Genomic DNA, 25,474 nt, shown 5'->3' with positions numbered 1-25,474 from the left:
GTGCCCCTGCAACGTGTTGTTTTATTATTGTTAATTATGGTGCGGTCTAGTGACAGGCGCGCAGGAGGTCGTATGACTACGGGCGAAGTAGTGTTTCAAACGCCTGTGGTTCTCATTAAAAATAAAAGTTGTTATAATTAAACTTATAACTCAAAAACAGCTGTACTGATTTTCATGATTTTTAATTTGTTGGATCTGTCTCCGTCCCGAATAGCAACATAATAAAAACATTGAAATATAGACGAAATGATAATACTTTCTAATAATGATAATCTGTGGATCTATTCAACCGATTTTAAGATTTCTGTATTTCTGTATCACGTAATAGTAATACTTTATAATATTTAGATTGTATTATCTTAAGAATGTAATATGAATATTATATAATATTCTGTTGGTTTATATAGAATCATTTGCGGGCTTGCTTTGTGAGCATTAATTTTGTAATTTTGAGTTATTATGCGTAGGTATGCTAGCTTTACGAGTATGTAACATGGTTCGTCATGCTCACTGAATGGCATTGCTTGCGGTGGCTTCGTGTGCCGGGTCGTCTCCTTCCCTCAAATATGTGCGAAGGGAACGATGGCTGGTCCATGCGTCAACCCGTGAACGGGTGCTGCTTGTAATGCCAGATCGACCTGTTCTAGTTAATGAATCATTGTATTTGTTGGATACAATTACTAATTGTGACAGTAATCACGACCACCATGTTCACGAAGCAATCCTCCAATATACGATAATTTATATTTATACAGGGTGTCCCAAAACTCAACGATAACCTGGTACCGGGCGAGAGGCCAAGGTATACCAGTTATGAAAAAAATAAGAAAAAAAATCTATGTCACTTAGTCAAGCGATGACAGACATTTTTCGAAAATGTTAAAAATTTGACATCCTTTGTCGCATTTTTAGGTACTGTGATCGCAATTTTCACAATACAGTGATTTTTTTAATAATGTTATCTCAAATAACAGTGCTATTAATGGTAACCACAAATGAAAGTAATAATCATTGTTAACTAAGTAAAATAAATTAAATTTTGACGAGTTATTGTTTATAAAATTTATGTCAGTCAACTTTGACACTCTACGTTGGAAAAAAAATGTACCACACTACCTATGGCAAGTTTTTTTAAAAGATGGCCCATTTAGTCTAGATTTCAAAATAGTACAATACTTGCCACTTTTCTTGCCAATAAAATTGCTATTTCGTATTTTTTGCGAAAGGAACTCATGGAAAATTTAATCAAAATAAAACGGTAAATTATCGTAACACTTTATTATCCTCCTAAAATTAAAGCAGATGCTCAAATTGTTTCCCTCCAGCACGAATACAAGCTCTGCATCGCCTCAGAAATGACCTGTTCACCCGTCTTGCAAATCTCCTCGCATTGATTTCTTCTGATGCTGCATCAATTTTTTGGCGCAATTCTGTTACATTTTGAATTGGTTTTGAGTAGACCTTTTCTTTTATGCATCCCCAGTAAAAAAAATCTACTCGATTCAGGTCTGCGGACCGAGGGGGCCATGAAATTGGTCCAAGGCGTCCGATCCATTTACCGGGATATAATTCGTTTAAATATTCTCTTACAGGCCGGGCATAATGTGCTGGGCAGCCATCTTGTTGATACCACATTTCTCTGTAGATGTTGAGTGGTACATCTTCTAGCAATGTCGGCAAATCATTTTGAAGAAAATGCAAGTAGGTGGCGCCATCTAAATTTTCAGTGAATTCAAATGGTCGAATTATTTGACCATTTAATATTCCTGTCCACATGTTGACTTTAAATTGGTATTGGGATCGATCCTCACGCATCAAATGCGGGTTTTCCGTATGCCAACTATGAAGGTTATGTAAGTTTAAATAACCATCTCTTTTAAATGTCGATTCGTCAGTCCACAAAACTTTATTTAGAAAGTATAAGTATAAAATTGTTTATTACTTTTGATGAAATAATTTAGACTTACAACTAATTTATTATATACATAATTACAACCATTGTAAAATACTTACTGAATTGTGGAATTATACAAATTTTTCTAACACACTCCATTGAGCACAGGTCATGGTATAATTTTATAAAATTTTTGTTATTTCCTGTTCATTAGTGAGATTGAATAACGTTAAAAATGTTGCGTAAAGAAGCTTCGCCAGACTAAGTGGTCATATTGTTAGCACAGCGCAGCCGGTGAAGCACATAGTAACAATTTAATTCTCAAAAAAAAGTTATACTTTTCACTAAAAATTATAGAATGTAAGTAAGCATTAACTCTATTCCCTATTAACGTAATAAGAGATGGCAATTTAGAAGTAACTTGCGGTCAGTACACTAATTAGTCGGCTTGACAGCAATCAGTGCTTGCATTAATTACTCTTGTTAATTACTTATTTGTGCTCAGTTTGTTTAAATATATAATTAGTGTATGCAACAAACAACAAAGGCAATACGTATGAAAACAAAGTACAAATAATATATAATACAAACATAAGAATTTAATTTCGCAGGATGATGGACAAACCACTGTTTAATAAGTTAATTATTAAATAGAAATTTAATTATACTTTTAATTTAAAAGTATAATTAAATTTCTATTAATAAGAATGGTGAATGAGATAGTTGGCTGTTTGTAAATTGTGAGTTAAAGTTATCAATGGGACAAATTTATTGTATTTATTTTAATTTACTAAAGAATAATTCTATTTCATATAATTTGTATGCAGTTATTACTTTTTATTAAATTTTTATTTAATCAGTGTATAAGAATTATTTTCGAGTAAATTTTCTCAAATATGACCATAAATATGACAAGAATTTAATTCTTTGGTATTGATTTCTCACACAATAAACTGTACGGAAATTTAAGGTTTAACTATTTCTTCTTTACCAAACCAATATTTTAAGCACTTTTTCTATTTTTCTTTCTGTTATTGTCTTGAAAAGCGTAGAATGTTTAATCTGGCAAGATAAAAGTAGATGTCATAATTTCAGCCGGAAGATGTCCTGCTGGACAAAAGCCTCCCCCAAAGAACGCCATGACGATCGGTCTTGCGCTGCCCTAGTATAACCTACTCGGTTGATCTTGACAAGATCGTAGGTCCATCTTGTGGGAGGCCTACCAACACTACTTCTTCCGGTACGTAGCCATTCAGGATTTTACTGCCCCAACGGATATCTGTCCGTGGAGCTATGTGCCCTAGTTTCGCAACCATCTGCGCTATGTCTGTAACTTTGGATCTCCTTATTTCTAATTCGATCTCGCAGCAAAACTCTGAGCATGGCCCTATCCATTGCTTTCTGAGCGATAATGAGCTTCCTCATAAGGCCCATAGTTAGCGACCACGTCTGTGTTCAACACACACTGGATGGACCTTTGTCTCCAGACGCTGCGGTGCCTAGTGCTTACATCCGAGGTGGATTTGTCGAGTGACCTCATTTCCGAACTGAATTTTTATTTGTCGAAGGTAGTTGTACTCTTCAACAATTTTGAGGGTACAGTTCCTAACTGCTACAGGAGTACGTGCGCCATTTTTTTAATGGAATAGGAGTACAAACGAGCGTACGTGTCAAGTGAATCGCGTGATCACCGCCGCCCACATTCTCTTGCCACACCAGAGGAATCACAGGAGTGTTGCCGGCCTTTAAGGAAGGTGTACGTGCTTTTTTTGAAGTAACCCATGTCGTATTGTCCCGGATACCTTGCACAAGGAAGTTCATTCCACAGTGTATTACGTGGAAGAAAGCTCCTTGAAAACAACACTGTGGAGGACCGCCACACATTCAGATGGTAGGGATGATATCCTAACTTGGCGTGTCGTGCGAAGATGGAATTCGGTGGTTAGAAATCAAGTGAAACAGCTCTTCGGAAAACCCCCCATGATAAATGCGGTAGAAGACACACAATGTAGCGATGTCCCTACGCAACGCCAAGTGATCCAGCCGTTCACATTGCACTAGGTCCCTGACAATTCGAGCTGCTCTGCGTTACAGGCTGTCAAATGGATCCAGCTAATACTGGGGTGCGCTAGACAAGAGATGACAGCAATACTCCATGTGTGGCCGAACCTGCGCTTTGTAAAGCGCTAGAATGTGGGCCGGCTTGAATTACTGCCGTGCTCTCTTTACGACGCCCAGTTTCTTCGAAGCCAATTTGGCTTTGCCCTTCAGATGGCTGCGGAATTTGGTAATCACTCGAGATTTCGAGACCCAGAAATCCGATACTAGGCCAGGCTGTAAGGGAATTGTTGTCGAAGGTCCAGTGGTAATACGAGAAATGGTTTTTTTTTTTGTGGTCAACGCGTAAACTTGTGCCTTCTGGGGGTTAAATTGGACAAGGTTCAATTTACCCCATTCCGCAACCTTTTCGAGAGAGGACTCGATAGAAGACCCGGTACTAGTCGACGATTTCACGAGAGAGGCCTGCATGGCCCATGTATACGGCATCGCACGTCATTGCCGATAGAGTCACTTTTTTTAAACGCACTTAGATGAATTTTACAATAAGTCGATTGGCTTTTTTTATCTATATAATCGTTATATATTATATAATCATTATATTATAGAATTATTTCCTCGTGGTTGATTTATATATCACCTATAAAAGATTTAAGCGTTTAAAAATTCATGTTGATTTATTATAATATATATATTAAAAAACTTATCATAATTTAGAATGATAATTTTAATTTAACTTTTACTAACTAAATGAAATTTATATTATCATCTTACATCGCTTTGCATCTTGCATTGTGCGTATGTCTTATACCATTATTTGGTAGCATACAATATTTGTAAGAAGGTTTTTGGCTTCTACCATGATCTATAAAGCAACTTAAACTGAAACCATGTATTAAGTAACTGAAGGCTTTAGAGTAAACAAACACAAGATATGTCATGTGACGTCATCAAAAACGCGCGCAAAATGGTGGTGTTTGAAAGCCTCAAATTGATTCAATGTTTTAATTTTCACTGTGAACATTATTTAATTTGAAAATGTTCACACCTATCTATATATATATATATATACACACCACAGAAATCATTAGTTTTTTCTAAACTTCAAATTCATAAAACGACAATGAACATAATATTTTATTATTTTTATTTTGGCAGAGCTACTTCTGTAAATTCTACTAGTTTATAATATAATACATTTTAAATGAAAATTTCAATCTTAATTGTTTTGCATAATTGTAATAAACATTAAGATATCAATGCGTCAATTCAATTCAAGCTATTTGAGGACACTAACCTGCATATCTTATCATTTATGTTAATGTTAAGCTAAGTTATTCACTTTTATCAATAATATAAAAGACATGCTGTTCTCAAGGATGTCTATCTTTAGCAATGAGAGTAGCTAATACAATTGGATGCACATAATATGTTGAACCATTGCCTGCTTTAATCGAATAGGTCAAATTTAACTATCAAAATGTTGAGTTACATATTATCGGTTACCTTACTATTGTTGCACACGTCATGTTTGTGCGCTAAGAAACCTAATTTTGTCATATTTCTCACAGACGATCAAGATGTTGCGTTGGATGGAATGGTAAGAATTTAGTCAACTAGTCTATTGCTTGAGTTAGTACCTTGCCTTGTTGTTTTCAACCTCTTGAGGTAATGCGGAGTATTTTCTTTAGTAGGAACGTTTACTGAGTTTTCCCATGCAGCAAGAAATCTTCGTTCATTAATGCAAGTTGTGGACTGTCGTGCCTTACGCCTCGCTGTTCATGATGTTTTCAGCAAACGTCTTCAGCATCACAGCTTAAAAACTGTATGCTCTGTATTTAATTGTTCATGTTTCAGCTGCATGGGTAAAAATCAATAAATCAAGATCAGGGAACAGTCGTATTTTGAAACTTCTGGAGATTCCATGGTTTTTGCCGTAAAAATTAAATTGTCTTTTTCCATTCGATCTTTTAATCTCTGGAGCACACCTGCCATCGCTCCATATATTTTACAATGTATTTTCAGTACTTTTTGCTTAACATCTCTCGTTTGTCCAAAAAGAAGACAAGTTACTCTTTGTGACTAATATTGTTATTTAATATGGATAAGTTTTAATATATATATTTGTATGATTCTATGTATGTGTATATGTATGTACTTTAAAACCTTTGGGATAAGGTGAATTTAGTGAATTTGTTTCTCCAACACAAATAAGTAATCTGTGGATAACGTAGTTGATTATACATGTATTTATATTGTAAGAATTGTAATTATTAAGTAAGATGTCATGTATAGTTGTTTGTTGTTCCCAATAAGTAAATAAATAAATAAATAAAAGTTATGTTAACATTATTTTCGTTGGAGTCCCGTGATGCATGCTGTCTAAATTCGGGGTCAGCTGAGAATTATTAATTTATTCAATGTGTACAATTGAAACTATAGTTTGTTACAAAGTTAAGACTTTATTGTCATTCCAGAAACCCATGAAAAATGTTCAACGACTAATTGGAAATGAGGGTACAACATTCAATAAATCTGTAAGTTCGAAGTAATATAATAACATAAATTATTTTTTCATGAAACAGAACAAAATGAAATTGTTATATTTAGAGATATTCATTACTCGGGTTCTCCCCGCCTAGATAAAGTTGTCATGTCGCGTAGTCTTAAGCACACACTGTTTTTAAAATCATTAAGCTTTAAAAGTTGATGTTATCATTTGATATTCACGCGTCGGACTAACAACTAATGTATGTTTTATTCACAATTACTTATTAAAAGTTTAAATCATCGTTAAACACTTGTTCAATATTGGTTTTATTATCGCATAGTACAGCTAAACCACAAATTTTTCTCTCCGATAAAGTTAGTGCGATAGAAGTTAGGACTCTTCTAGACACCTATCCTAGAACAATGGCTTGTTTTTTTTATGGAATAGGAGGACAAACGAGCGTACGGGTAACCTGGTGTTAAGTGATCACCGCCGCCCACATTCTCTTGCAACACCAGAGGATCACAAGAGCATTGCCGGCCTTTAAGGAAGGTGTACGCACTTTTTTGAAGGTACCCATGTCGTATCGTCCCGGAAACCCCGCACAAGGAAGCTTCAAGGAAGATTCCACAGCTTTGTAGTACGAGGAAGAAAGCTCCTTGAAAACCGCACCGTGGAGGACCGCCAGACATCAGGTTAAATAGCTCTTCGGAACACTCCCCGTGATAAGACACATAATGAAGCGACGTCTCTACGCAACGCCAAGAGATCCAGCCGTTCATAGAGCACTGGGTCCCTGACAATTTGAGCTGCTTTGCGTTGCACGCGGTCAAATGGATCGAGCTGATACTGGGGTGCGCCAGACCAGAGATGACAGCAATACTCCATGTGTGACCGGACCTGCGCTTTATAGAGCGCTAGAATAAGGGCCGGTTTGAAGTATTGCCGTGCTCTATTAATGACCCCCAGCTTCTTGGAAGCCAATTTGGCTTTGCTCTCCAGATTGCCACGGAATTGGCAATCGGTCGAGATTTCGAGACCCACTATTCCGATACTAGGCGAGGCTTTAAGGGAAGTGTTGTCGACGAGCTGCTTAACCTGATTCCTGTTAAGTAGGATATCATTCCCACCATCTGGATGTGTGGCAGTCCTCCACATTGCGGTTTTCAAGGAGCTTTCTTTCTTCGTACTACAAACCTGTGGAATCAGCTTCCTTGTGCGGTGTTTCCGGGACGATACGACATGGGTGCCGGGGTGATACGGCAAATGGGGTTTTTTTAGTGGTAAACGCGCAAACTTGAGTCTTCTGGGGGTTAAAATGGACAAGGTTCAATTTACCCCATTCCGCAACCTTCTCAAGACAGGACTCGATAGAAGAAACAAGTTTCTCCCGGCACTGGTCGACGATTTCCCGAGAGAAACCTGCATGGATCGTGTATACGGCATCACCAGTGCTATCGTCTGCATAGCAATGTATGTTGGAGGTGTTTAACATATCATTGATATGCGGAAGAAACAGCGTGGGAGATAGCACACAGCCTTGGGGCACTCCAGCATTCACGGGCTTGGGATTCGAGCAATAACCGTCGACAACGACATGTATGCTGCGCCCTGTGAGGAAGCTGGAGGTCCACTTACATAAGCTCTCGTGATGCCCAAATGATGGAAGTTTTGAGAGGAGCGCCTTGTGCCCTACATGATCAAAGGCCTCCGCTATATCCAGGCCAACTACCAGGCCTTTCCCTTTGCTTCCAATAGCCGCCGTCCATCTATGTGTTAGGTATACCAGAAGATCGCCAGTCGACCGACCATGTCGGACGCCGTACTGCCGGTCGGTGATCAACTGGTGACCCTCAAGGCTTACCAAGAGCTGGCGGTTAATTATGCTCTCCATGATCTTGGAGAGCAGGGTGGTAGGCCTGTAGTTTTCCGGATCCGAACTGTCTCCTTTTTTTTGGATCGGATGGACAAGGGCTGACTTCCATGAGTCAGGGACTACGCCTTTTGAATAAGAGTGCCGGAATAAACTCGTAAGCACCGGCGTCAACTCAGGGGCACACGTTCTAAGCACGATTGGAGAAATGCTATCCGGCCCGCTCGACTTCCTGACGTCCAAGCAGCTTTCGACAACGATCAGAACTTGCGTGTTCCGGTCGGGTAACTGGAAAGCTGCTCGCCGATTTTGACGACGTGTTTTGACTTTGCACGGGCGATTTGCCGCTTCAAAAATCTGGAGGCACGGTTGTATTTCCTCTTAAGAACTATGCAGTTCGGATCCTTTGTGCCCAGCGCCGCAGCCCATGTTCGATACGCCTGTTTTTTGCAGTCAGATGCAGCTTTGACTGACGCATCGAACCAGGGCTGTGATCTGCCACCGATCGATACTACAGTGCTTGGTATAAAAATATCCATGCCCTGTAGTATCACATCGGCTACTGCAACGGCGCAGGCACTAGGATCATACGAAGGGAAACAAACCCTGCCCCAAGGGTGGGATGGAAAAAAGGAACGCATCCTATCCCAATCTGCTGACTTGTAGTCCCAAACGCGACGCGTTGGTGACTCAACCAATTGGGACAGACCATACGCCAATGACTGCCTTTTTGATTTGACGTTTGATTTTAATGTCAGTTAACGCCTAACGAAATCACGCTCAATAACATAAAAGTATACAGGCGGTGGTAGTGTTAGAAATGAATAAATGGTAAGTGAGAATATAACAAAAAGCGAAATCTCTACTATTTGAATGGTCCGTATGGTTAATAACATCAGCGATAATACCCGCATTACAATCAAAGTTAAACAAACTTGAAATTCATCGTTATGTTTAAATTTAAGAAATTATTTATCATTTTTCAATGTTATTTGATTTGTGAATTTTCTCTTTCCTGAAATGGTAACACTGTATACGTCAGAGGATATCAGAAGTTAAATAAACGATTACGAATTAAGAATTTTAGTGAACGTAACGCTTAAGCACGTTATAAATATTTTTTATACCTTTGATAAACGTTTTATTATGAATAAAGGGGTAAAATTTTCCTATTTATGCTTTATTTGCTTACTTTAGGTAATTTTTTATGAGTACAAGTGACGAGACGAGCAAAACATGTACCTGCTGGTAATGCAGTTTTCTCAGGATATTGGGAAACCCAAAATTCTGAGTGACATCTATTGGACTCTTCATCTAAAGACACAAGATGTTAATTCCCATTAGCCCAGTAATTTCACTAGCTATCAACCGAATAAAAACAAATAGCAGTAAGCAAGTAGGTGCTTGACGGCAGTAAAAGGCCCAGTAGGTACCTCTAGCCAGCATCCTGTGCTAAGTAGCCTCAAACTGAAAAACAATAAATCCTAGCTACGCTGAAATGACTATGTAATAAAAGTTTATTTTAAACAATCTAAGTATACCACGACTCCTCTGTGCTGCCCGAGCCGAGCGAGTATTTTGACTGGCCTCTATGTTCACAATCACCACACTTGGAACAATAGTGTGGAAGGTGGATGCTATGGTAGCTCCTGGAAACAGCTGGAAACAAGCACGTTCAGCTACACATTGAATGCTGCTGGATATAGCACATTTTATGCTGGGAAGTATTTAAATCAGGTACGTCGGCTGACAATTATTTTTACTTCTTAATAAAATTATTTCAACGAAAGTTCACACTATTTGTAGGAGATGTAACATGTCTTGGTATAAATAAGTGATAATCCATAATTGTTTGCCTCCTTGTAACTACAAAAGCTCCTTCTTCATCACGTGCCTCTCCATTACTGCAGGTCAGCAGTCATTTTTTTAAACTTCTACTTGTCCGTGGCTAGGCACAATAGTTCTTGGACTGTCTAGTGGTATTAACTGTATGCCAGTCTACTCCCTTTTGTTTCTGAACCAAGACTCTTTTCTTCTTCCTCTTTTACCAACAATTTTCCCCATCATAATAGTTTGCAGCAGGCGGTGACTATCGTTGCGCAGTATGTGACAGATACAGTACCATATCTTACGATTTTTGATGATTCTAACTAACTCGATGTTCTTCTGCATTCGGACTAGAACCTCTGCATTAGACATTTTTGCCGTTCAACTCTAACCGTCCAATACGTCCACATCTCGAAGGCTTCCATCTTTTTACGTAAGTCTTCCGCCAAGGTTCATACCTCACAACTGTATAAAACAACGGACCAAATGTAGCATTGCAGGAGTTTGCAGCATCGTTGACGGCTGCAAAGAACTTTTCTCACCTTCATAAAACAGGCGCAAGCAATTTCTATGTGATCACGGATGTCTGTTTTGCTTTTCCATGAGTCTGTTAGCCATGAGGCTAACAGACTCATATCTTGGAATTGGGTCATCCCAAGATATTTGTACTTGTCAAGTCTCTCCAAGATGCTAAGTCCGATATATATATACGACATCAACTGTGGCTTCCCCAAAATGACCATATATTTTATTTTTGATACATTCTTGCTTAATTCTACTTTTTCACTGCACTTGTTAACTCTATTCACAATTTCTTGTAGATCTTGTTGTGTGGACGCTATTAGGCTTGTAAATTGTCCACTCATTGTGACTCCTAACTGACATCCATCTTGACTATAGAGCATCTATTTTTTTTTATGGAATAGGAGGACAAACGAGCGTACGGGTCACCTGGTGTTAAGTGATCACCGCCGCCCACACTCTCCTGCAACACCAGAGGAATCACAAGAGCGTTGCCGGCCTTTAAGGAAGGTGTACGCGCTTCTTGAAGGTATCATGTCGTATCGTCCCGGAAACACCGCACAAGGAAGCTCATTCCACAGCTTCGTGGTACGAGGAAGAAAGCTCCTTGAAAACCGCACTGTGGAGGACCGCCACACATCCAGGTGGTGGGGATGATATCGTAACTTGTGGCGTGTCGTGCGAAGGTGAAATTCGGCGGCAAGAATCAGGTTGAACAGCTCTTCGGAACACTCCCCGTGATAAATGCGGTAGAAGACACACAATGAAGCGACGTCTCTACGCAACGCCAAGTGATCCAGCCGTTCACAGAGTACTGGATCCCCGACAATTCGAGCTGCTCTGCGTTGCACGCGGTCAAATGGATCGAGCTGATACTGGGGTACGCCAGACCAGAGATGACAGCAATACTCCATGTGAGGCCGGACCTGCGCTTTGTAGAGCGCTAGAATGTGGGCCGGCTTGAAGTGTGCTTCTCTATTTATGACGCCCAGTTTCTTTGAAGCCAGTATGGCTTTGCCCTCCTGAATGCCACGGAATTGGCAATTGCTCGAGATTTCGAGACCCAGTATTCCGATACTAGGCGAGGCTTTAAGGGAAGTGTTCTCGAAGAGCGGTGATACGGCAAATGGGGATTTTTTAGTGGTAAACGCGCAAACTTGAGTCTTCTGGGGGTTAAATTGGACAAGGTTGAACTTACCCCATTCCGCGACCTTCTCGACAACGACCAGAACTTGCGTGTTCCGGTCGGGTAACTGGAAAGCTGCTCGCCAATTTTGACGACGTGTTTCGATTTCGCACGGGCGATTTGCCGCTTAAAAAATCTAGAGGCACGGTTATATTTCCTCTTCAGAACTTTGCAGTTCGGATCCTTTGAGCCCAGCGCCGCAACCCAAGTTCGATACGCCTGTTTTTTTGCTGTCAGATGCTGCTTTAACTGACGCATCGAACCAGGGCTGTGATCTGCCACCGATCGGTACTACAGAGCTTGGTATAAAAATATCCATGCCCTGCAGTATCACATCGGCTACTGCAACGGCGCAGACACTAGGATCATCCGAAGGGAAACAAACCCTGCCCCAAGGGTAGGATGCAAAAAAGGAACGCATCCTATCCCAATCTGCTGACTTGTAGTGCCAAACGCGGCGGTTCGCTGGTGGTCTGCGACGTTGGCGTCGGATAGGCACTACATTCCTGACCAGGCAATGGTCGGACGTTCCGAGAGGGGCGTCGACAGAGACCTGGTAACTATCGGGATGTGTAGTCAGTAGAAGACCTAGTAAGGACGGCTTGTGGCTATCCACATCCAGGAGCCGCGTCGGCGACTCAACCAATTGGGACAGACCATACGCCAATGCAAAATTATGCACAGATCGCCCTGCGTAGTCTGTGGTACGTGATCCAAGCCATTCGGCATTGTGCCCGTTGAAATCACCCAAGACTACGATTTCAGCGGAGGGGATCTGAGCAAACACGTCATCAAATGCCGCTTGAACGCAGCCCATGAGGTGATCCGTTTCTGCGTTACCACTATGGGACCTGTAGACACACGCATAGATACGGACGCGGTCCTCTAAATCTACGCGGAGCCAGAGATTAGACAGGCCCCTACCCTCAAAATTGCCGAGACGGTGACAGCAGATATCCTCCCTAACGTACACACATACCCCGGCATGAGGCATGAAATTATGCTCAATTTTGTACCCGGGGTACGTTAAATATGACGTATCGCTAGGTCGAGATATCTGCGTCTCCGTAAGGAAACACAAGGCCGGCTGCGCCGTCTCAAGGTGGTGGTGGAACGCGTTTAAGTTGGAGTGAATTCCCCGGATTTTACAAAAGTCCACATTAAGCGTGGAGCGGGGTGCCGTGGTGTTGCTGCCCTGTTTGTCCTGTGACATACGCAGTACTGTGCCCTCCCCAGAATACGAGGGGCAGCCCGAGCGCGAATGCTCGGGGAGGGATTCTCCGGCTCTACAAGAGCCGGTACCCTCCTGGGGTAATTTCTCTTTAAATACCGCTCTCATATTTTGTTTGGGGAGGGGGGAAGGATGGGCGGGGGGGGGGAATGGCCTCCGGTCCTCGACACTAACCTATACGAAACATAGCGGCACTAGGCCGCTACTTCACGCCGGTATTCTGTGCGAGTGTGGTAAGTAACCCGGACGAGCCTGGCCCGATTGTGCTAACGTCATAAGACAGCAGCGTGACTCTCCCACTTTCAAAAAGCCCGTAGTCGCCTCTTACGACACCCTTGGACCTGGGACTACCCTATTCTTTTTACGCCCCGGGGCAGCACAGGGCAAAATATTATTATTACATAATATTAAGAGTGCAATTTAAATTATAGCGGTGACAGAATGCATCCTTGTCGTACGCCTTTTTCGATATTAATAACGTCTGTTTATTCACCATCCACCCTGATCGTTGCTGTTTGATCCCAATATAAGTTCCTAATAATCCGAATGTCTTTAGTGTCTATGCCTGTATTAATAACGGTTTTCTTAAGAACTTCGTGTTGAGCACGGTCAACATGTTTTTTCATATTGAATGAAACATCTTGCTGCATATCTCTTCATTTCTGGACCAGTACATTAAATACATCCCTCGTTCCCATACTTGCTCGAAATCCAAATTGATTGCCACTAAGTTGGCCTTCACATTATATCCTTATGCGCTTTTGGATGATTTTCAAAAAACTGTTTAGCTCTTTTACTCGTGAGACTATAATGTACGGAAATCTGAACCGAAGCAAATCCACAATCGCTCACCCCTCAGAAAGACAGATTATAATTGAGTAACAATAAGTGATAACAATAAAGAGTTTCAAAAAAATATTTAGCATATACAAACCAGCTATGCTTTTTCTTTCTTGATTACATTTTGGTTTTTAAACTATTTGCTTATATTTTAGTATGGTAAACCACCAGCTGATAGCCCGGGGATAGTTCCCCTTGGTTGGACGGAGTGGCACGGTCTGGTGGGGAATTCAGTCTACTTTGGCTATACACTATCCCACAATGGAGTGTCACAAAATTACTTTCTTTCGTACCTTACTGATGTTATCGTAAGTAGCTATCAATAGTGACACACACTTACACTCTTAACACGCTAGCCATCACCCGGCACATTTGTGCCTTGTCAAGCCGCGCACTACCAGCTGGTAGTAATTGTAGCTACAATTCGCAGTTATAGACGAGACGCGGCCGCGAACTCACTAGTATTGGGAGTCTGGTCTGTGAAAGTGTATTAATCATCTGGTCAATACTTATACCTTATTATACTTAATCATTTGTCGAAAGTCAGAGAATTACACTTTTTAATTATAAATATGCTACTGACAATTATCGCTGTTGATATTACACCATGGCAGCATAAAGCTGAGTCAGCTTCTTTTGATAACAATGACTACTACAGTACTTTTAAATTTATCATCATCACTATAATATTATGCATATATTATTTATGTTTTTTTGCATTTGTATTTTTTTTGTGGTATTAGTTTTTAATTATTTTTCTATAGCCTCTAACTCTTTTTACTTGTATTATTCTGTGTGGTTTGTTTTTGCTATTATTAGTTTTCATTTATTCATTCAAAATTATTTTACAATATGCATTCATTATTTCTGACTTACCTTATTCTCTCCTTTTTATTATGATATATTACAGCGAAACCTGGGCATCAGCTTCATCAAGAACCAGACGGAGTTCCAGCCCTTCCTCATGGTGCTGGCTCCGCCTGCCCCACACTCGCCTTTTATTCCAGCTCCAAGACACAAGGATGCCTTCTTCAACGTCACTGCTGTCAGACATCCAAACTTTAATGTCGCGTCAACGGTACACATATTATGTTATTATATAATATAGTTATTATTATACTACCATCAACTATTTTAAAACATTTTGAATAAAAATCTTTCTTAGCTTAGTAATAGGTTGGAAAAAAAGTTTCGTCACATTTATATGAAAATTCAAGACATTTTTTTAACGTTTATTTGTATTTATTCACAGAATATATGTGCTAATTTTTTTTAATAAGTGCATGTAACAGTTCTCAAAAATGGTTCGCGTTTCTTTACGCTACGGTTATAGAATGCCATGAAGGTGTAAGAGATATTTCACATTTTAACGTGATTTGATTTCATCCACCGAAAAATTACTCGGAACAGTCGCTAAGCGGCCCGCTTCACGTAATTTAACATGAGCGATATCGCAGCGACATCTGTCGTTCACCTAAGATCCGTATTTAATTGATTTAAATCGCACGTTCGAGAAACGATCCTATCCAAAAATCGCTAAAGCGTATTCACGTCAGCTAGACGGACTTCAATCGTTGTGTCATTGGTATTCTGCTATCTTTTTACAATCGGTTACCAACGATTTAATTTCAAATCGAACGTCTGAGAAGTCGCTGATCTGACGATAGTAATTTGCAGATGTTGGCTGTTGAAAGTTTTTTCATAAACTTGAATCAGCTTGTCTTGGTTACTTTTGGATCTTTCCGGAAGGGAAGACCGGCGAAGAGAACGTCGACGCCGAAATAATATGAGGATCAACAAATATTTTGCTTTCGAAATGACAGATACGGAGTTCGTGAAAACATTTCGCTTTACCAAGGATTTAGTTCTTGGTCTTAGTGAAGACCTCGTTCCTCTAATTCCATGAGAGCGTAATACTATACTTAGTTTCCTATTTAGGTTGGTAGTTACCAAGAAAGATCTTTGTAGGTACCTACCTACTTATCTGACTATATATTTATAGCTACTGGTAACGCTGACGTACGCTCCGTACTTGTCTTGAATTTTATTATTAAACCGCGTTATATCTTCTTATTTAGTTTAATAAAATTATTGTAATTTGTTTATAAAGATTATATTTCCGATAGTCAAGTGTTTGGATTAATTGCGAATCAGTTTAAGTGTTAAATTAAGTGAATTAAGAGCAACATTGTGCAACGAGAATTTTATAATTGACGGTGATCCGTAAAAAAGTGCGAACGATTGCGTGCAATAATAGCGCTTATAATCAAGCTGATTGAGGCGATTACGGCAGCATAGGTCACTGACAACGACGTATTTTGTGTTCGGGTCGGCGAATTAAAAAGTGCAACCTTTTTAAGTATACACAAAAACAGAAAGCAATATATGCAAAGATGGCTGGAGAGTCCGATAACAGTAACATTAACACGAAACGCGGCGGTGATTCACGTTCTAACAAGGTGACAGGGCCCGTTGAGGTAAGCTCCGCGTCCGCGGACCCAATGCATATCGATATCTCTCAGCAGTTTTTGGACTTACGCAATTACTTTGACTCTAAACTGGACAATATGAAGAAGGAATTATTAAAGGATTTAGCTTCTAAAGTAAGTTGTTTCGAGGAGTCAGTGAAGTTATTAAAAAACAGCAGGAGCACTTGCACACGGAAGTGTGCAAGTGCTCCTGTATCCAGCTGTCGCAGCTTACATTCCATCCTCTCAACACGGCTTTATGCGAAAGAGATCAACCGTCACCAACCTCGCTGCATTCACAGACTGCGTAACTAAATACATGGATGGGGGCTCTCAGGTTGACATTGTGTACACCGATTATTCTAAATGTTTTGACCGTATTGACCATGGTATCTTAATATCGAAATTAGTGGGTGTAGGTGTGCATGGTGACCTTCTGAGATGGTTGATCTCTTATCTAAAGGACAGATTACAAGCAGTTAGGATTGGAATCATTAAATCAAACTTTGATCGCATACCCTCTGGCGTACCACAGGGATCTCACTTGGGGCCCCTGCTTTTCAATATTTATCTGTATGATGTTGAGACTTGCTTCATCTACTCCAAAATTTAATGTTCGCCGATGATCAAAAAATATTTTTTCCCATTAATAGTTTGGCTGATTGCGACAAACTTCAATCAGACCTTCATAGACTCTCAGATTACTGTAGAATTAATCGACTGGAGTTAAATGTCAACAAATGCCAAACTATCACTTATACCCGAAAACGCAATTTTATCACTCACAACTATTCTCTTAATGGTACCACTATTTCCAGAGTTGAGCACGTCCATGATCTTGGAGTAATGATGGATAGTAAGCTTTTGTACACTTGTCACTATGATTACATAACACAAAAAGCTTATAGAATGCTTGGATTTTTACATAGAAATGTTAAAAGTTTTAAAAAAAATTGCCTCCCATAAAATTTTGTATTTGGCTTATGTTCGTAGCATTATGGAGTACGCCTCACCGATCTGGTCCCCATCGTATGTTACTTACATATCTCAATTAGAGTCTATTCAGCGATCCTTTACACGTCGCCTAAATTATCTTCTTCGAAGAAAGGACGAATACGAGGATAGACTTAAATATTTTAGTCTACTTACCCTTGAAGATAGGCGGAAAGTAGCAGACATGAAATTATTATTTGATGTGGCTAACTCTGCAATAGATTGTTCGCTTCTGACCGGACGGATCGGAGTATGGGCCAGTACAGCACATACACGGACTAGACGTCATTTTGGACGTTGGCCAACCGCGTACTAATTATGGCAGACACTCTGTTTTGCACAGGATAGTAAATTTATACGAAAAAAAATTTAAAGATATTGACATTTTTTTCATCAGCCGTAACAAATTTATTAACTCAGTGATCGAGCACATGTCCCAAGCTGAGAACGATGCCCATTAGACTGAATACTACACACTACTCACAACTCATAACACTCTCACATATTCATACACACTATACACATATCTATTTAATAATCATGTATCACAAGCACACACTATTCAGGACTTTTTCTTCTTTATTTTATATAATTACTTACCATTTATTTGTCAGCGTTATTATTTCATTATAATTTAATCTGCCAAACTTTGTTAAAGGCATAAATACATGTATATAGTTTATAGAATTAATCTGTAGAATAGAAATGCTGTAAAGTTTGCTTAAAATAAATAAATAAATATTTACTATATTTAAGACTTTAAATAAATAAAATATAAATTCATATGTTTTTTTACATTATAGGTTATAATTAATAGTACTAGCATTTTATGCTACAGGATCTTACGAAACCATTGTTGGTCAGAGTAATTTCAACTCAGTAGGTAGGTATCTCAACGTACAGTGTCTAGAGCATGGCGAAAGCTGGTGACTAAAGCACTCAATGATGTTGAGTTATTCAAAATATATATTTATTTTCCTCATACTCAGGGTGGAAGAGATAGCGTAAAGAGAAGTTATTTATTTACCTTTACCTATGTTATTGGATTAATTAAATACCTACTTAATTATTTATTAAATATTTTAGGTACTTATTAAAGCTTTTATGAAAAAACTAAAATAGCTCAGTAAATAATTCAAGCTGACGCACGGTTACAATCTTCTTCGAGCTCGAACAAAACGAGACGAGAAAGAGTTACCTACACTTGGGCGAAAATCCAGTTTGACTTTGATATGCGGCGGGTTTTTTTATTACAACCATTTGGGTAGGACTTTTCATTTTCAGCCTATTAATTTCTGTTTAAAAATAATTATAATCGGCTTCAAATATTGTTAGGTTAAGTACTAGTAACTGAGCAAAAGACTCTGATATTATTATAAACATATTTAAAAGAATAAGGTAGAAAATAAAGGAATAGTAGAATTAGACTGGCAATGTCCTATCTCAAGTCGTCGATAAGTCGCTGAGTTTCAGTCCTATTGAGTTGTCGTCCTATCGAATCAATACGTGAATACCAATTTTTGACCAAGTTTCAATAGGACGACTTCTGAAATACATTTTTGGATCGTTAGAATATACGTGAATCGGCCTAAAGATCACTTCGTAAAATATGGAGAGAAATTTCAATCTGTGCGATGCCAAAAGCTGAAGTAGCTCGTATTGGGCTTGATCTTCGATGGTTTGATTCAACTTTTACTGTATGACGTACCATACCATACGTTTGGTTGAGCTCTTATTTTCACAATTAAACTTCTAAATTTCTCTTTGGGTAGGTACAAAGTTTGCTGGTCACTCAACTTAGTAGCTCCTGAATGGACCGTATATTTTACCTAATATATCGTATTATATGAGGTAAACTGGAAGGAGTTGTTGCTGGTAAGCCTCCCTAGGGCCGCAAACAGTAACTCGTCCATTACCGTCTATTTACAAGAAATTAGAGAACTATATAGAGAACTATTGGCGGTCGCTAATCAACTGGTTCTTCTCAAGTTTCTCCAAATTGCTCCAACTGGCAGTTGATAAACGACTCCCATTTCTTGGTGAAAATAATTTCTATAAGGCTTCAGGGCAGTAGGCCTACCTTATCAAGTTAAACTAAAACTACGCAAGCGCCTTAATTATTATACTTATTTTATGAACCACACTGAATTTGATCAAATATAAATTTTTATATCAGGATAAGCACTGGATGATGACAATGCCCCCCGCCCCGCTGCCACAGAGTACGATGGCAGAATTAGATAGAGTATATAGATCCCGCTGGGAGACTCTGTTGTCTGTGGACGAGATGGTGGCTGACATTGTGGAAGCGCTTGATACCAACAATCTGTTAGAGGACACTTACATCATTTATACTTCGGATAATGGATACCATATTGGTGAGTTATTGTGATTTATATTTATCTTTCATTTTTCCGAAAAAAGCTATTTTCATTTTATTTATACGTATTTATCGATACAGGTATTAAAATATCACCGGGTGTCACTATAAGATATCAAAAAATCACAGTGACAAGTGAGATAGAGTATTTAGTATCGACTGTTATTTGAGTAACAGCTGTTACTGGTTATTGATAGGAGTATTTAATAACAACTAGTATTTTATCACAGCTATTATTAGGGGTTAATGTATGAAATTGCCGATTTGTACTGAAATATTGAAATTCGTTTCTTTTTTTATTTTATCATATTTATTTAAACAAAATAATTACTATTATTATCGATACATTGCTGCCATCTAATAGGAAGGTCATTTATGTCGTTGCAATAGAAGTGCGGTGATCTAGATTCGACAAACTGTGTGAAATTTTATATGTACTCACTGACTCCTGAGAAGAAAACTTTTTATCATGTAGAAAATTATCCAATTCACGAAAAATGGGTGTCCGTTGGATCAAGGTCTGGCGAATACGGAGGGTGACGAATGGTTTCTAATTGCAGTTCCTGTAGAGTTAAAACAGTTTGTCGTGCTGTATGAGGTCTAGCGTTATCATGGAGCAGTAATGGTGAAGATTGATTCATGAGTCGGGGCTGTTTCACTGATAGTTTTGCTATCAATGTTCGGAGTTTGGAACAGTAGACATCTGCTATTATTGCTTGACCAGATCGGAGATCTATAGTGAATAATACCATGCTGAGGACAACTAAACAGTTGCAATACCTTTTTATTGGCAAGCTTTGTTTTAGGACACTGTTGCAACATTTGACCTAGTGGCAGCCATTGAATTTTTCACTTACGGTTATCGTAGAGTCCATTTTTTATCGCATGTCACAATTCGATCTAAAATTCCTTAAATTCTGTATCGATTCAACAAGGCAACAAACTCTTTCAATTCATTGCTATTCACATGGCGGTCTTCCAGGTCGTTCGGTCTTCAAATCCAAGTTTCCTTCACTTAGGCGTTTAAACCAAAATCGCACGGTGCGTTAATTGGCAGTCCGTTCTCCAATCGCAGCATAGATATTGCAAACTGTTTCTGCCGCGTTAGTTCCGCGTCAGAACTCGTGCTAAAAAATGACAATAATTTTCGAAGTATCCCTCTGCTCATGCTGAATAAAGAAAAAAACAGCTGAAAGTCGATAATCAAATGTAAGACATTTTTTTAAAATGGCTTGATGAGCTTCCTTGTGCGGTGTTTCCGGGACGATACGACATGGGTACCTTCAAAAAAAGCGCATACTCCTTCCTTAAAGGCCGGCAACGCTCCTGTAGTTCCTTTGGTGTTGCAAGAGATTGTGGGCGGCGGTGATCACTTAACACCAGGTGACCCGCACGCTCGTTTGTCCTCCTATTCCATAAAAAAATCTAATTAATTAATATAATTCTAGTAACGATTATTGTAATTTTTGGAGTCGGTGTCCTCCAAGATAGGTTTGTTACTACATACATAGTTATAGGTGAGATGTGCTTGAGTCGAGAAGAGGCGAGAGGCGAGAGCGGGTCGCGGTGGAAGGACACCGATTCCAAAAATAACAATAATCGTAACTAGAATTGGATTCATTAATTAGATTGTATAAAAATACGCAATTATTTTTATACTTTTTAGTGCACATTAGGTATATCTATTGTTTTGGAATAGAGTTTATGAAGGCGGTTGTTTTTTTGTTAAAAAAATTTTGTTACAGGTATTTGTCATTGTTACTTTTGAGTCAGTTGCATTTTGCCTAGCACTTCTCAGCTCTAAGTTAGTCATTATAAATATCTCATTTACATATCGGAATCTACCTATATTCGGAAAAAATGAGCTCATGAGAAGAACTGTTAAGAAACTCAACTGCCACAGAAATAGTTTAAATGGTGCTGCATTCAATATAATATGAATCACATTCAAAGTTAAAAAACGTTTCTTATAAAATTTATATTCTCCCAAACCTCGAAGCCAAGTAAATGGTTTTGTTTGGTGTGTTAGTTTAATATTAAAATTTTCAGTTTCAGTGCTTTTGATGTACTGTTATTATGCACAAGACAATTTGTGTGCTGAAAAAATATTTTGTTTTAGTTAAAAAATTGTCTAATACGGGTATTTCAAATTTAAACACATCAATGCCGTGGTACTCTCTTATAATTATTATTAATATTGATGTTTTCATAACATTATAATTGTTTACCATTAAATTGTTTTCAAATATGTACAATCATATCCTCAGGCCAATATTCACAACTGTACGACAAACGCCAACCATACGAAGCTGATATAAAAGTTCCGCTTATAATTCGAGGCCCGAACATACAGAAGGATACGATAAACAATCAACCCATATTAAACGTTGACTTGGCACCAACTATCCTACGCTGGGCTGGACTCGATGTGCCCAAATCTATGGACGGGAGATTAATTCAATTTCAACATGATCAGGATATAGAAAGGAAGATGCTAGTCGAGCATTATGGTGAAAGCGGTGAGGACACAGTACATCCAAAGTGTCCTTGGAAATACGATGATCACAATTTAGCTGTAAGTGTGTGTTAACAGAGGGGGTTGGTGTTGTAATGATAATAGGTATCAACAAGGTTCCACCTTCACATGACGAGCCAGCAATTAGGATATCTTCCCCACAGTCTAGATGTCTATCGTTCCTTTACAGTGCGGATATCAAAAACCTTTTTTCCACGTACAACCAAATGATGTAATGAGCTTATTTGTGTGGATTTTTTATATATTATAACCCCTCTCATATATAAGAGCGGGCAAACAAGCAAGTCGCTCACGTGATGGAAAGTCCATTGCCCTATTAAGTTGGGAGTTTCATCAAATGTTGAAAGTCCTTGAGTCGTACCAGTTCGTGTCCAGGACAACACAACATGACATGACATGACAAAGTACCCCATGTAGTCGGTCACCAAATGTGTCTAACATCGCTACCACCCTGGATATGAACCACTTTTGTCACCACCTGTCAGTTCTCTTTTATAGCTACAGTACGTGGCAAATCGCATGTTTCTGCGTCTAACTCAATTATAACGACAATTTTATTAGTTAAACTTTAATATTCTTTTCAGCAATGTAATCCAAAATATTATTGTAAGTGTCAGGACGCTAGAAACAACACTTTCGCATGTATTCGACATATTTCGGAACATATCGATAAAAAGTATTGTGCGTTCTTAGATGAAAAGGTATGTAAAATAGTTATTTATGCTTCTGTTGTATAATAAGGGTTATTAAAACATGAATGTGGGTGAGTGTGATAAAAGTATCACTTGAGTGTTTTAATACCTAATTACTAACAGTTGCATACAAGACTTTATCGACACCCACAATATGAATCGAATAAATCTATAAAAGATTCTGAAACAGTTAGCTTACTGCTAACAAAAAGCGAGTCCTAGTAACCATTACATCACCCAAACGACTGATGTAATGTTGTACTGAAATTCACTACAACACTCTTTTGAATGATGTAATGGTTATTAGGACATTGGGTGTTTTAATTTTGGCATTAAGCTAACACTTTTAGAATCTTTAATAGAGGATTTAAAACATGCGTGTAGATAAATAATATAAACCTTACATAAGCATTATGGTAAAGTTTATGAGACCTACAAAGTTGTTCCGTGACAGTAATTATTAACACTAAAGCTGTTGGCGATGTATTCAAATGTAAACATAATTTTGTGATCAATAATAAAATGGATTTCTTTTTTCCTTTATTCTGACGCTAAAATGGGTGTCTAGACGTAGAAATATGCAAGGATTGTTACAAATACTTACTGTAAGATAACGCATAGCTTTTACAGCACAGGCAGTACGCATATATGTAAAGTAAAATAGCAATTTGTTAAAACTTAAATATAAATAAACCAACCATAATTTTGAAAAATTCGTATAGGTACTTTTTTATTAGTAAATAGAATGTTTGCTGAAAATACTCATAAAATAATTGGCTAAAATGGCCATTTGGTTTGTAATTGTTCAAGGGATCACAATCCTAAATATTTAATGAACATTTCGACTTCATACCCTCACGCGTTTCTTAGGATAAAATAATTGATAAATTGACAGACGGACAATGAAGTACGTAAATATTTTGGAATAAGTTGGGGTCACATCACTCGTAAAACATCTTAAAATCACATAAACTATATACATAATATAACTTGATATACCCGTTGATAGTGTACATTGGGTTGATCTTGAAGAGACTCACCAGAGCAGTCTATCCTTGAGTAGCATATTTGAATGACAACCCTCAAATTAACATTCATAATAATAATATTACTTTACACCAAATCTGTATTTAGGTTTTTTTACGAGAGAAAGTGACTGAATCACAATAATGCTTGCATTTTCTGCTTGACGGTATAGGTAGCTTCTGTAAGACACCTTTTCGGTTTTTTTTTGAGGAACCCACAGATAAAAGTAGTTGAATATTTTTGTTACTGCATGTAACTGATAAAATTTTATATTCAGAAGGATTAGCTTTCTAGCTGCAGCTTAATAATTCTCTTAAACTAGAAACTTCAAGGGTCTCATAGGCTGGGTTTGTCAATTAAATTTGTTTGGTGTCATTATATTGTGACCAACAACTGACCAGTATTGTTTATGTCATGTGTTTTTACCAAATTGTTTTAACTTATATCTATGATATTTTTAGAACTTCAAGGAAATGTACGATTTATCAAAGGATCCGTATGAGTTGAAGAATATTATAGATGACGAGTTGCCTTCCGTACGAGACTGGTACCATGATACATTGACGCACATGTTACAATGCAAGGGAGTGGAAAGTTGTGATAAATCCGCATATGATCAAGAAAGTACTGAACTATAATTACTGATTTATATGTTTAATCGGAGCACATTGCAAGTAACATTCATTCAAGACTCTGTAGGTCATATAACTAACTGGCCAAATTGCAGAACATTGATTTATTCTTGCCGCTTGCTGAATATAAAATGAAAATAATAAATTTACACAAGGGATTTGAAAACCTTGTTCGCATATTTCATTTTTTTTCTATTATATATAACAATATTTATATATTTTAGTTTTTAAATTGTTAAAATTACTGTCTTGAACACGTAGTATGATTATGAATGCTGTGGTAGCTTATAACTGAATTAACTCTTATCGATATTATTACTATATTTTAAGTTTAAGCATGTAGAGTGTAATTTGTTAGTTGCCCAAATAAATAAATATTATGTGGGTTATATGTTAAAGGAATGATTGCAAAATAAATAATATTTCAATTCCATGATTTTATTTCGGCAATGGTTCTTGTTTTTCGCAGCAATTGTCGATTCTCTTTGTTTAAATTTTTTGTTATGGCAAACTATAGTGCAGAATGATTCCTGTAGGTAATAGAGAGATACCTATAGTCAACAGACGCTTTAGTATTTGATTGGCTGAAATGAAATTGAAATGAAATGAAATTTTATTTGCAGGAAACATTGTACTTAAGATGTTAACAATATAATGGATAATCCAATATGTTTCGTCAATTGACATGCAAAATATGTTACAAAATTGTCTAAACACTACTCTACTGTTATACCGAAACTTGTCGGATTTCACAATGATATCAATAATATTTATAAAATGAAATTTTAAGATATTATAATATGAGACGTAAATAACTTAATAAGT

The 25,474-nt window shown here is 38.1% G+C and overlaps 1 protein-coding gene across 1 annotated transcript; it reads left to right on the top strand.

Moving 5' to 3' along the window:
* Positions 1 to 5,351: 5,351 nt before the first annotated feature.
* Positions 5,352 to 25,078, top strand: LOC126975679 (N-acetylglucosamine-6-sulfatase-like). The gene is made up of 9 exons (XM_050823678.1): positions 5,352 to 5,552; positions 6,430 to 6,489; positions 9,853 to 10,053; positions 14,078 to 14,230; positions 14,833 to 15,000; positions 19,560 to 19,761; positions 22,031 to 22,338; positions 22,884 to 23,000; positions 24,479 to 25,078. The coding sequence occupies exons 1-9, from the start codon at positions 5,433 to 5,435 to the stop codon at positions 24,653 to 24,655; spliced, it is 1,506 nt and encodes a 501-aa protein (XP_050679635.1). The 5' UTR covers positions 5,352 to 5,432; the 3' UTR covers positions 24,656 to 25,078.
* The last annotated feature ends 396 nt before the right edge of the window (positions 25,079 to 25,474 follow it).

The sequence above is a fragment of the Leptidea sinapis genome, chromosome 37 (assembly GCF_905404315.1).
Source record: "Leptidea sinapis chromosome 37, ilLepSina1.1, whole genome shotgun sequence".
NCBI lineage: Eukaryota > Metazoa > Arthropoda > Insecta > Lepidoptera > Pieridae > Leptidea > Leptidea sinapis.
The sequence above is the reverse complement of the archived record's forward strand: the minus strand, read 5'-3'. Positions and strand labels throughout refer to the sequence as shown.

Bases quoted from the DNA above. Each gene is read 5' to 3' on its own strand.
- LOC126975679 (XM_050823678.1), top strand. From the start codon at position 5,433: ATGTTGAGTTACATATTATCGGTTACCTTACTATTGTTGCACACGTCA. The intron at 5,553-6,429 runs GTAAGAATTTAG...TTGTCATTCCAG, and splicing joins ATGTTGCGTTGGATGGAATG to AAACCCATGAAAAATGTTCA. The intron at 22,339-22,883 runs GTAAGTGTGTGT...TATTCTTTTCAG, and splicing joins ACGATGATCACAATTTAGCT to CAATGTAATCCAAAATATTA.